The sequence below is a fragment of the Morchella sextelata genome (genome assembly GCF_020137385.1).
Source record: "Morchella sextelata strain SCLS chromosome Unknown scls_4, whole genome shotgun sequence".
Taxonomy (NCBI): Eukaryota; Fungi; Ascomycota; class Pezizomycetes; order Pezizales; family Morchellaceae; genus Morchella; species Morchella sextelata.
The window spans coordinates 431285-444381 of NW_025408619.1; the positions used below are offsets into that span (position 1 = coordinate 431285).

General features: G+C 47.7%; 1 protein-coding gene across 1 annotated transcript; it reads right to left on the reverse strand.

Moving 5' to 3' along the window:
- Nucleotides 1–2729: 2729 nt before the first annotated feature.
- On the reverse strand, nucleotides 2730–3548 carry H6S33_010036 (uncharacterized protein; the record flags this gene model as incomplete). Its single annotated transcript, XM_044841377.1, has 3 exons — nucleotides 2730–2986; nucleotides 3050–3351; nucleotides 3418–3548. 3 exons carry the CDS (start codon nucleotides 3546–3548, stop codon nucleotides 2730–2732), a joined length of 690 nt encoding a protein of 229 aa, XP_044697179.1.
- Nucleotides 3549–13097: the final 9549 nt, after the last annotated feature.

A 13097-nucleotide genomic window follows, 5' to 3' on the forward strand; every position in this document is an offset into this window, starting at 1 on the left:
TTGAAAAATCAAACGCCACCATTCGATTTCCTGCCTCGCCACGGCCCTTCCGATTCGCCTGGCTGGTCTAGCGTGACTGAGTGTTACTGGCAAATCAGCTATTCTGTCGTTAGCATTAATGAGCCTATCAATCCGTCAGGCAACAATCTTACTCTATTGGCCTATACGTCCTGTGCTCGGACTTGGCATGGGGAAAAGTTCGAAACAATTGTTCCTACAGGCACATACAACGAACGAACCTGAGTATTTCAAGTACGTAACGGAAATCACTCGCTGGCCTGGCTGGCTGCCTCGTGATGTGTAATCCGACTTGGACAGCATATAATGTACTAGAGAAGGTTCCCAATACTTCTAGGTGTTGATGTTCGAGCCTTAGGCAGCCTCATAATCATGAGCAAGCCACTCCCTCGCCGAGAGCATCAACACTCACCTGGCTGGTGGCGGATGCATTTCCCCGTACGGATATGCGGACTACAATATGTACTTCTACCTACCTTCTACATCTCCTGCATCCGTCTTCAACCATCCGTGGCATCGACCCATTCCCACGCCCAACAGCGAACCAGCTTCGTCTTCGAATTCATGAAACCTCAGTGATCACTGATTACCCCCGCGTATGTCATTGCATTGCATTGCGCAAGCACCCACCCACCCAACTACCCAGCCCCGATCGAGTGATGTACCATGACCGGCATCGACTCGCAGTCCCAGGAAACAGGAAACAACGCAACCCACAACCCACAACCCACAACCCACCCACAACCCACCCACAACCCGCAACCGCCCCGAACCAAAACCAAACCGCCAGACCGGAGCCTAAAATAACGCACGGACCGGGCCCTGGACGCGTGGTGTAACGTGTCAAAAAGCTTAGCACCGAGCCGCTAACGTTTCATGTTCTCCCCTTATGCGGTAGGGGTCCTTCCTTGTTCTTGTTCTACACGCTTCTAGAGTAGTTTGAAACTTCGAGTACTGGTGTAGGTGGGTAGTCGGCATGTAGAGAGGGGTAATGATATATTTATAGACTTATGGAGTTGAACACTAATGCGGAATGGAATGGGACACCCATTCTGCGATACACGCCCCGCTATGGCCATGGCCATGGCTGTGTCTGTATCTATCTAGGGAAGGGGGGGGGCCACGATGTTTCTCCAACCAAGAGTCAAAGCAAGTCGCTCACTCGGATGAGTCGGGTCGGGTAGGTCGGTCGGGATCTAATATGGGGCCGGACGTACGGTCATGGGAACAATTTCTCCTGCCCCATCGTCCATGCACTTTTTTTTACCACATAGGTATGTACTCTACTCCTGGACTCATTCGAGCTCGTTGCCCTGCCCAGCCTCTAGATTAGATGTGTACATGTACCTACATACATGAACACAAAATATGACGATGCATACAGTATCCTAAGCAGGTACCGTTGGGGTTTTGGCTGGGGTTTAAATTGTGTGCTGAACGAAAAGAAAAACTTTCACTTTTTCTGCATGAGTAAAATTGCACAACCAAGGAAGGGCGCACCCAATACATTTACTCTGATCTTCAGCTAGCTGGGGCAGTCGTCACTGTGTGCAATGTCAATGTCGCGATTGGGCTGCCTACCGATAGGAGGCAGAGGAGGCGTTTCTTAATTCCAACCAGCTGGCAGCTCAGAAATGACATACACGACCAGAATCTTAAGTTTGAAGATTGAGAGTGTTTGCCTCTACTACCCCCTCGTCCCTCGTCGTCCCATCTTGGCCCAACAACAAAACAAACAATAACAAAAAAACACCCGCTCTAAACCTCACTTCCTCTTAGCGAAAAAAACGCTGAAAAGGGAACCCCAAAAAGCAAATAATAAAAAAAGGCACAGTCGCCCTCATCTCGGAAATTAGGGCCGTCAGCGTTGTTGACCACTCTACCCTGCCCAATATGTAGTGATCGTCGCACAGGGTTCAGCCATCACATCCAGAAAGGGTCAGGGGTGCCGCCGAAAGCAGCTACAGCCAACCCGGTCTTGGCTCCACAACCGTGGAAGATCGCAATTATGGGTAGCGTAGGGTTACCTCGTAGGGAATAAGGTAGATTGCTAATGGCCAAATTGGAGGAGGGCTGTCGCGCATACGGTACGGTGGGGAGTAAGTAAGCTTAAAGACACTGCGTCACTTGTGAGGTTAAAGTAGAGGGGTACAAGGCGGCGATAATGGAAATTGGAGCTTCTGGTAGTGGTATACGTAGTAGTACGGCTCACATTTCAAGTAACTAAACACCCTCTCTGGCACGCAGAGAAAGATGATGGGGAAAAAAGGATTTCGCCAGTTACATGCAACAAGAAGTAATATACAAAAAAAAAGACAACCCGAGCCCAAAATAAAAAAATGTAAACACAGAAAAAAAAGCACAAAACACCATGTTACTTGACCACCCGTCCTCCTCACGGTACTCGAGAAAAAAAGACAAAGAAAAAACTGTACAAACTTTGCACGTTGTATTTGGTGAAAGACCATGTTGGCGTGGAGAATCCTCAGTAGTAGTTATCGTAGCCCCCCATCAATCAATTCTTCAGAATTGACCAACAAAAAAAAAGCCACATCCAACCCACCAGAGAACACCCACAAAGAGGCCGCCGCGGGGGAGAGGGGAAACATTACAACCCATTAAAAACAGACTTCTATATTTCATCCACCATAACTATTCCCCTCCCACCCACTCCCTCCTCCCCATCATACCCATTCCATCCCATTGCACATTTAGAGGGCGAAGACAGCAGCAACAAGCATACCACCAAGCGCAAGCGCGGACGAGACTCCAAAGCTGGAAGCAGCGCTCTCATCGTTCTGGAAGACAGGCGTAGAGGTGTTGCTGGCGCTGGTGCTGAGAGTGATGTTGGCACAGAGGTAGCGGCCACCGCCGGCCTTGTGGATGACGACGGAGCGGTTACCGATGAAGGCGCCGATGCCGGACTTGGTGGAGATGTAGTTGTCGACGTAGCTGTCGTGGAACTCGACTATAATCAACCAATTAGCATTCTACCCTTCCCCACATTCCACGTTAGAGAGAGAAAACATACTCAGAGAGCCGTTAGTGTTGGGGATCGCGTTGTGCTTGCCAGACAAGTCGCCGACCTCGCAGGTCTCTGGCGCAGTCTTGTCGCAAGCCGGGGTCTGGCCGCGCTGGTAGGGGTCGAGATGGGCGAGGGTGCCGTTGCAGTTACCGTCGGCGGGGACGGGCTGGTCGTGGACGTGGTAGTTGAAGGGACCGGTGGCGTCCTTGAAGCCCTTGAGAGCGACATCGACGGTGACGCCGGTGCCGTTGGTGTTGGCGGTGAAGGTTATTGTACCAGTGACATTGCCATCGAAGGTTGCGGAGTAACTGGGCGGGGTGTTAGTGCGGGCTTGATTGGATTGGATGGGATTGGATTGGGTATCAGTGACTTACGTTGTGCCAACGGGGTTATCGTTGATGACCGCGGCGGAGCCTAGGTAGTTGGCGGGGAAGCCAGTCGTCGTCTGGGCAGAGACCGCGGCGACGGCGATGATAGAGGAGGCGATGATAGACTTGAACTGCATCTTGACTGCTTGTTGTTGGTTGTTGTTGTTGTGGTAGGTAGAGTTGATTTGATTAGAACTGAGTATATGAGTATATATAACAAAGTATTGAGTAGTGAGTTCAGCGAGCGACGAGACAGAAACAGAAACAGATCAAGATGTGTGGATAGAAGGGAGGGGGGAAATGGAGCGGAGGTGCAGTGCAGTCTTATACACTCAGGCCTGGCTGGGGGGGGGGGGGGGGGTGGGTGTTGGAGGGGGGATGGATGGGTGGGCTGGGGGGAGCAGGCACAGAGAGAGAGAGAGAGAGAGAGAGGTTGCTGGCAGCTGTATGTCTCTCGATGGCCCACCCCACGAACCACGCACACACACACACACACACGATCACATACGCACATACATCACATCACATAAAGGAGAGAGGGGAGGGATACCATGATAGATTTCTTTAGGTCTAGCCAAACAAAGCCCGGTCTGCTCTAGGTACTCTACTTTCGTCCTCTCTACTCTCTTGCCATATTCCCGAAAAAGTAAAGAAACCTAAGAGTAGACCAGCAAAAAAAAAAGTGTCTGTGGGGCACTGCGAGTTCCTACTGGTCCAGCGTTTTTTTCCTTTTCTCTCTCTTTCCCCTGCTGAACCACCTCCTCCCCAGCCCCATTAGTGATAGAGATCCTGTTCCTGCGCCACTTGGTGGTGAATAGAAAGTGCTTATTCTAGCAGCGTTCCCATTATATTTTTGTCTATTGGGCCCTGCTGCGTCTAAATAATGACTGATAACAAATGGCTACTAATCGAGCATCTATCTATATGTTCTTTTTAGATCTCGAAATCTAAATATTGGTAAGTTTCGTTTCTGATATTTTAGATCCCCCAAACAAACGTGGCGGAGCAGTCTTCTTTAACGCTTCTATCCATCCATCAAATGGGGATGACCCGGAATAGATTCTAATCGATAAGCCAAGACACGAAACCCCCCTCCCAAAATGCAAATATTGCAAATGTTACCCACCTTGCTTGCTTGCTTGCTCTTGCTCCCCTCGGCGGCCTGGTACTCCAATGTACCTGAGTAACATTAGCAGCATCGAAAAAAGTACCTGGACATATTAACATACCACCCCTACCAATATGTAGGCAGTACCAATGCACCCGGCGCTCCGCAACCCACAACCACAAACCCCTACCTTATTTTTAGCCCTGCCTTCCCGTACGTCGCGCGCGACGTTCGGGGAAAAAGCGAGAATAAAAAAAAGTCAACGTCGTCGGCCGGCGGAAAACCCTGGATAATTCTATTGCGGGTTTTGACGTCGCACCGCACATACAGCAATGTGCAATTAGACTAGTACTAGTAGTTACTCGAAGTGCATTATTTACACGAGGAAAGTGAGGGTGAGTGACCCAAGAAATGAAATCTTTACTCTGGGCTCTCGCCTCGGTGTCTGGGCATAGTTGTACCTACCAGCACAGTTGCTACTCTCTCTACCGAAGTAGAGTACCAAGATCACAAATGTGCCTCTACTACATACGTAGGATACTCTACCTCGAGTAAGTAATCAAAATCGCATATACCCAAACCAATCGGGCACTTGTCGACCTCTGCTTGGCCAATTCTTCGATGATCGTGCAAAAAAAAAAAAGAATAAAATGGTTGGTAGTATTTACTCCGGCTCTAGCCAGCCTAGCTGCGTGATATACGATACTCTGGGTGTTTCTCCCTTCTCTTTCTGTCTATTTTCGATGACATACTCGACCTACATACATGTACATCACTTACCTACACGAATACTCGAAATACCGGTGATCCACTGCAACGGCCGCGGTCGAGCCGCCTAATGCATAGATCTGGGCCGCTCGGATGCATCAATAATCATATGTATCACGGCTACCTATCCAGCCTGCCACCCGTCATTCATTTTGGAGGACCGGACGGACGCTCGAGAGTTTGTTACAAAGTAACCAAGTCACTCTAGTGAGGTTCCTATGTAGGTACAAGTTAGACATTATGACAATTATGACAATGCGTCGTCCATCGGATGCGGAGAAACCGTCCCCCTTCCGATCCCCAATCCCAATCATAAAAAGGGAGGAGGCAAGAAGACGAAAGACCACTGGGTGAAACACGATTAGCGGAAAACAAAGACCGGGCTGGTAGGGTTCGGTTCGGTCGAGCTGCCACGAGGGAGGATGGATGGAAAGGAAGAAAAGACTCCGGAGCGAAGGAGGAGAGGATCAGCCTGGTAGAGACATGGTTGGGGATGTGTAATTGGACAATTGGCAGTACAGGGAGGGAGTGCGTGTTTGTCGTTCGATGTAAAGTACGGTGGTAGGGAACGATCCATCTACTCTGTATGGTTCAATTGTAATTGTAATTGTAGACAGCTAGGGCATGTCTGTTCGAACGCGAGTGGTCAATTAATCGAATGGCCGTACTCCTCTTCGGGGCAACCATCAGTGCCAATCGGTATGCTGCAACCACAACTCTCTACTTTCACTACCTTTCTCCCCAGCCCTCTCTAATTGATCTCTCTCTGATCAGGTATCGTGAATTAGTCAGTTAGCGAGGAGTGGCTGACATTTTGGACATGTTCGGAATATGCAGGCCCGCCCCGGATCGCCAGAATCTTGCCCCTTCAATTGCACCCCAGCTCTCTCCCCGGCCTCCCTGTCTGTTGCTATTGGCGAGTCGAGCAAGTGCGGCCGGCGGGCGGTGAGTTAGCTACGTTAGCTAGGTGCAGTTTATTATTTAGAGTTGGTGCCATGTATGTATGTATGTATGCATAACGCAACAGCAACAGCGACACCAACAATAACAATAACGTCCGGAATCGGTCAGGACCTCTAACTAGTTCTCACCTCTCTCACTCGGTATCTTCTGGGCAATTAATGTTGGTAAAATAGAACATCTAACTACACTCTACTTACCCACACGAGCGCTTGGTGATTGATTGTCTCCGCAATTCGTTTAATGTGGCTAGTTTGCAGTCCCGGTGACCTGCCTTCTGCTTGATCTGCGTCCCTGGTTTTCCTGGTCTCGTCTCCCCGAACACACAACAAAAACAAAACAACAATAGCGCATCCATCTACCGGTCATGTCAGACCGGCCATGTGACTTTGCTACAGATGTGCAGATTTTCCTATGGCGATAAATAAAAAAGCATCGACACAATAACACCACCGGGTCCCCGCAACATGGGTGGCCCGCACCGATGCTGGAAAAAGGTAATGTAGACAAATTTGATATGCAGGAACAGGAACAGCAACAGGGACAGCAGGCAACAGCAATTACAGCGATAGGAATGATCTATGGAAAAAACGGTTATATGGTGCACAGATATTTGGCCATACAATTTCACCCCCCTGTTTTTCCATAGATCATTCCGGTCGCTGTACACACGGCACACACACATACACACAGGCACAACAACAAAGCCCATTTCTCCCGGCTGCCTGCTTGCGCTTGCTTGGGAGACAGACAGGCCGTTTGTGTTTTTGTTTTTCTTGTGTTTTTGTTTGAATTAAGTGATCGAACTGCTACTATTGCGCCATGGTTGTGGAAAACGTTCAGGGGGAGATTTAGTGACTGACTGTCTAAGGCAAGACAGAGTAGGTATCCATGTTGTGCGACAGATTGATCAAAGAAGGACCTTTTCATGTTCCACGGGAACGTACAACTGAAGCGTATAACTGAAGCGATAGGTTCTTCGCCAAATTTACACATTATTGTCACTAGGCCCGTGGAGTAGCTGGCTGGCTGTGCCTGACGCCCGCAGGCTGGATACATGGGTATGATCAAGCTGTCACATCACATCACCGGAGGTGAATGCAGTCAGCTTAAAGTTTTTTATAATGAAGTCATCTAGACTACATATGTATCTCTAAGTATGTAGCTGGCTGGGTACCTAGCTACTACATACATGATCTACTCTATCATCTATCACCCTCCCTCGACTCAACCCCCGGATGTCTTATCTCAATCTTGTCTAGCCCTACCTATGTACCTACCTGCCTGTGTATCCCTAATCTGATTAGGTATGTAGGCACCTCTGTCAGATGAACAAGCGAGAGAAAAGCTGGTCAGCCATAACGATGATGTGTGTGGGTTTGGCAATTTCGAGAAGGCATGTATGCATCGCGCTTATCAAGGGCGCTGCGGCTGATATATGATTGTACTTCGTAATTAATCGTTTACATTATCGGTCGACGTGACGTTACCAGGAAACTCACATTCTGCAGGTTTGGATTGTTGGGTGCGAGTGGCTTACGCTACTCTACTCTACCTACTGACTTTGGAAATTAAAGCTGCAGATTTGGATTGTTGAGTGGCTTACGCTATCTACTTACTGACTTTCCCTTCCCTCCCAGGAAACTCAAATTCTAGCTGCATATTTGGATTGTGTCGAGTGGCTTACTCTATCTACTTACTGACTTTCTCCTCACTCCCAGCCTACATAAACTCTAACTTAAGGATATGGAGGCTGGCGTTTTGGGTTGTGGTGGGTGGGGTACATACCTGGGGCTGGTGTCGATATGATATGATATGATATGATACGTGAGGCGGGGTGGTGGAATAACTTACAATTATGCAACTGTGCATGAGCTACGCTGGCAGGCATGGGAGATTTAAGCTTAAGCTTATCTGATTGATGTTCTCCTTCGATCTCCCCCCTTCCCCCGGACCTCTCCCCCTGTCCGGAAGTATATATAGCTTGGCTATTACACACAGTCAGGACCTTGCTCATCACGCGAGAGAGTCGGAGTCGGAGGTGAGGTCGGTGATCGAGCAAGATCAGTGGAGATGAGGATTAATCTATTTTGGCGCAGTGGTCGTGTGAATGAGAAAGTGAGTGAGAGTGTGAGTGAGAAAGTGAGAACGTGAGAGATTAGAGAGGCTTGAAACTTAGATTTGGGTATGGGATTTGGGTTTTGACATTTGGGATGAGATATAGGATTTAGGTTCGGGATTTGGGGTTTTGGGTTTAGGTCGAGTCTGCCCTGCGCCGCCCTTTATTAAATACAGTAAATAAGTATTCATTCTGCCATATAACTCTGGGTCAGTCTGGATGTAGATTTGTGATGTGGCAGAACGATTGAAAGTACGACTGATCTGAGTTACCTAGTTACTCTAGTTGGAGCTCTGACAGATAGGGATATGTTAAACCAATGAGAAGGGACTTACTATTTCTATTTTCACCAGCTATATATATATAGACGTGACAATATCTCATTACAATACTGCCTACCTAGAGTAGGTAGCTCCATAGAAACGTGTGTTTACTTAAAGAAAGTGGCTTGCGCGAATAAGAGCAAAGTGCAAGCCAGGTGGCTTCTAATTATAAGCTACCATCCCACGCAAGTCGTGATAGGACAATTGAGTTATTTGAGCTGTGCGCGCCGGGCTGCGCACCGTAACCACTGGTACTAGTGTTTTCAATTAATTCACGCGCAGTACTCAAGAGGCTACATATATTTATATTACTACATATAGTAGGATAAATTGTACACCCAGCTGTGAATCTACAGTACTAGACCTCTCCGAATACCCCCACCACGCCGCGCCCACTATCACCACCCAACACCCACTACCACCCACAACCCGCAACACACTACATCATCATGATAAAATGAAATCAACCTTACTTAAAGTCCGTTATCTTTCTAAGCTAATAACCCTCCGAACTGTACATATGAAACTGCCATATCATCATTAATTCTGTGTTGTCACGCATATTAATGCATCACCACCACTAGCACTACAAAGGCATTGTTTCATGTGCAGGGGGGCCGATGGGGCAGAAATCTCTCCGTTTCAGTCGGCACCCTCATGCAGGGACGTCGTGTACAACGCATATTTTTTCTCTATCTTCAAGGTGTGTATTCTTACAGACTTGAGAGGTTCAGACCTCGCTAACTAGCATGCTTAGCTACAGTGCAAAATAAGTCGAGTCGCGAATTGTCATGCCGGTGTCTGAGCGAGTCTGACTCTTCTAATTTTTATTAGTCACCCACCATGATCATGGTGATGAGACCGGCATCATAATGGTGCTTTGGTGATGTGGACGTTGTCGCACGCGGTGATAAAAGGTGATTGTGAACATGCAGTTCTTGGAGGGCAAATGACTGTTTTCACGGGAAAATTGTTGAGTGTTTGACGGAACGCAATCGGTGGCTCAGCGGGCGGGCGAGGCGAAGTGAGTGTCGAGTGATAATCCATGATTACAAAGATTACGGAATCAATCATGTGTTGATCATTACCTATCAATTCTCTGTCACCAACTATCACCACCAACCCACGCGGAGGATCTGGTGGCTGGTCTGAAGGGTACGCGAACCGGGAATATTTCATACGCACAGAATACGTGCGTAGATGGCGTGCTTTTTTCATTTTTCTTGGTGGTGGTGGGGTGTCGTCACATGCATAGATGGAAAAGCTGTTGCTAAGCCGGCGGTCTAAGATCGACGTTGCAATTGGCGAGCGATATGAAAATATTTCTTCTTGAACGCTCGCTCAGCGCTGCAGCCTTGAGATTCTTTTTTGGTGGTTTTGTGTAGAGGAGCGCCGCCTACGCCGCCTGTGGTATTGTAAGCTACTTTTAATATCTTTCTTTTTAGCCTTCGTATTTTCTTTCCTATTTCATTTTTATTCTATTCTGTTAGGTCCTTTGTAGCGAGGCCTAGTCGGCGAGGTGGAGATGTTTAATTACATACATACAATTACACTTTTTCATAAGCCATTTTGCGGTATTTTCGGAGATAGAGCATGGTAATCATAGGTAACTACGTGGAATGCTTTTTCTCGGATCATGAGATAAAAGTCAGGCTACAAGTACTACGAGCAGCTAGTTGCGCCTCTAAAATCCAATGAGTCTGCAGTGGTGCAAAAGCGAGATTCAATTAATTCCGAAGAAGAAAAAAATCTCCACCTGATCATGGGGAATTAGTTTACGGAAGCTAGGTAGAATTTATTTTATGGGGTGAAATTCCTTTTGGCGGGAGTGGTGCTTTTGCAAATCTATGGAATTCTGGGGAAAGTTCCTTTTGGCACTAGAAGCATGGCATTAATGCCCTTTTTTTCTTTCTTTTTCTTCTTCTGTACCCTACGGCCAGCTGATTCATGGAGAATTGCTGTGGAGCATGATTTATTTAAGTAGATCATCAGTTTGCATATTCCATCGGTGGTATGGGGTAATATAAGCTTCGCATACATATAGACGGAGAGAACACGGGACCAGGTTTTGATAGTCGATATAGACACGTACCTTCAAACCAAGTCAGCGCCTGGTAAAGATTACTTAATTCTTACCACTTGATTCTGCCTTAGTTAACTGTGTTATCTTTGTACAATATATAAAATTGCACTCTCTATGGGAGACTCGTAAGTAATGCTGATATAACTGGTAAGTCTTCAAAATTATGCAGGGTCCTTGCCACCCTTAACCTTCGGAGATCCGGTGTTACCGACGCTATAGTGATAGGTCATAGTGTGGTTTCGAGAACGATGCGGTTGCCCGAGTTGAAATTGGTAACCAATAGTTTCCTAACCGGCGAAGCTTCGAAGAGGAAGAGAAGCTCGAGTTGTGATTGTCGAGAGATGATAAGTGGTCCTTGCGACCTCCACATTGGTATATAGTATAATAGATGTTCTATTAATCAGAACGAGGCTCTAGTTGTGACTATTCCAGATCTAGAGGTGGTCTCCGCTGGCCTCTTACTTGCCCATAATCCCCAGTGTATGGTTCCGTATGAAAGGAAGAAAGGGGATCCCAAAAGTTGTAAATCCCGTGATGATATACACAGATCTGTTATTGAATTTGTTGAATTGTAATAGGCAGATATGGTTCCCACAGCCAATGCCTTGGAGCCTAGTTAGGAGTGGGTCCTGGCTTTGATCTTGTTGCATCTTGCCGCCGTTAAAGATCTCCAGTTGCATAGATCTTAAAAGATGCAGCCAATAATGGACTTGATCTTCAGGGCCTCTACTGCAGTTATCGAAATATCTAGAAGAAGATAACGAGTTTTCATAGTTCTTAATGCAGGCTGCGTATTTACACACAGAGTGCCTTAAATGGGTTCCTGCTGCCGCTGCGCCGCTACTGGCAATCGGGAGGTCTTGAGGCGGTTTATCCTCGAGCCTCTACAGATCTTGGTATAGACGTACATATTAGAATGCCTTAAATGGTTCCTATAAGCCTGGAAACCCAAATAGTCCTTGAGCCTTTGTTCTTGCATCAATTCTGTAGTTCTGTTCGAAATATATCGATTTTCGACTCTCCCATCAGACATACCCCGCCCCCCCGCCCCCCAAGAGAAAAAAGCACAACACAGCAAGTGGTTCCTGCAGCTCCCCAAGGATGGAAAGATGACTCAAGTGTTCCTGCTCTTCTCTTCTCAAAGATTCGGGTCATTGCCACCAGTACCGAAATTTTCGACCTGCATTATACTCTGCATGTTTCTATATATTTTCTCGAACCATGTAGCGACCCTTTTCCCGTCAACGAGGGGATAATAGGCACATACCGTCTATACGCTTATCATCCATCACCTGTAACCACCCAAAGAGACACACGGATCTCCTTTTCCATGCAATATGGGAACGCTCGTTCCCCTTGGAAAGGCTTGAAAAGAATCAAGGATCATTCTCCTCGTACCCTACCATACAATTATCCGCGGCAAGGCATCCGTCCCTGAGTGAGGTTTTTTATGGTTCTATTTTCATTAGTCCATCCGGCAAAGAAGAAAACTAGGCAGGAAGTAGGAATGTAGATATGGTGATATCGTGGTCGATTACTCAACGACGGATAGAGGGGACGTACGGGTACGCGGCATGAGGGGTGTTGATACAAGCTTTCCATATATCCATGCCAGCCGGAGAAGAAGAAGCGAGGCGGAGCAAGCCAGGGGGGGTGCTAGTAGTGTAGTTGATGAAGTGTAGAGAATAGAGTGAATGTGCATCATCGGAGTCTAGTGAAGGGTCGTGTAGGGGGAAGTCGTTCACCCTTCTCCACCAACAACCCCCTATCACGAGACCAGTCCCAGATCTACAATACCCAAGATTACGTTTACCCTAGGCTCGTTCCAGAAAAACAAGCTTTTCTGACATCGGCGCTTAGGTCGGTTCTAGACAGAGGGGCTAGAATACACTGGGCCCCCGGAATTGCTATGGTAATTTCTTTAAGCGCCTGTTGGCGTCTGTCTCGGAGGGAGAGAGATTTGGTATAGGATACATGTAGTGATTCATGGTTCGTCACTCGTGGGTTTTGCGACACGACGTTGGGGTCGGTTGGGCCCATGGGCTGGGCGAGTGCGTTTGTTTGGTCCAAGAGGGTGGTCGAGTCGATGGGTTCGGGGTGGAACAGATCAATCAGGCTAGGGCTGATTGATGAATGAATGCCTTACGGGGCTGGGGTACGGTATTGCACGTAGGGGCTTGAAATATAGCGAATCTACATCTCAACATAGTCTAACCTCTTCCTGCCCTTTCTCTGCTTCTCATCCTCCTTCTTCTTCCAACGCAACCTTTGTGGAGGATCGAGGAAGTTTGTCGAGCACTGACAAGGGACGCCGGTACCGCACCG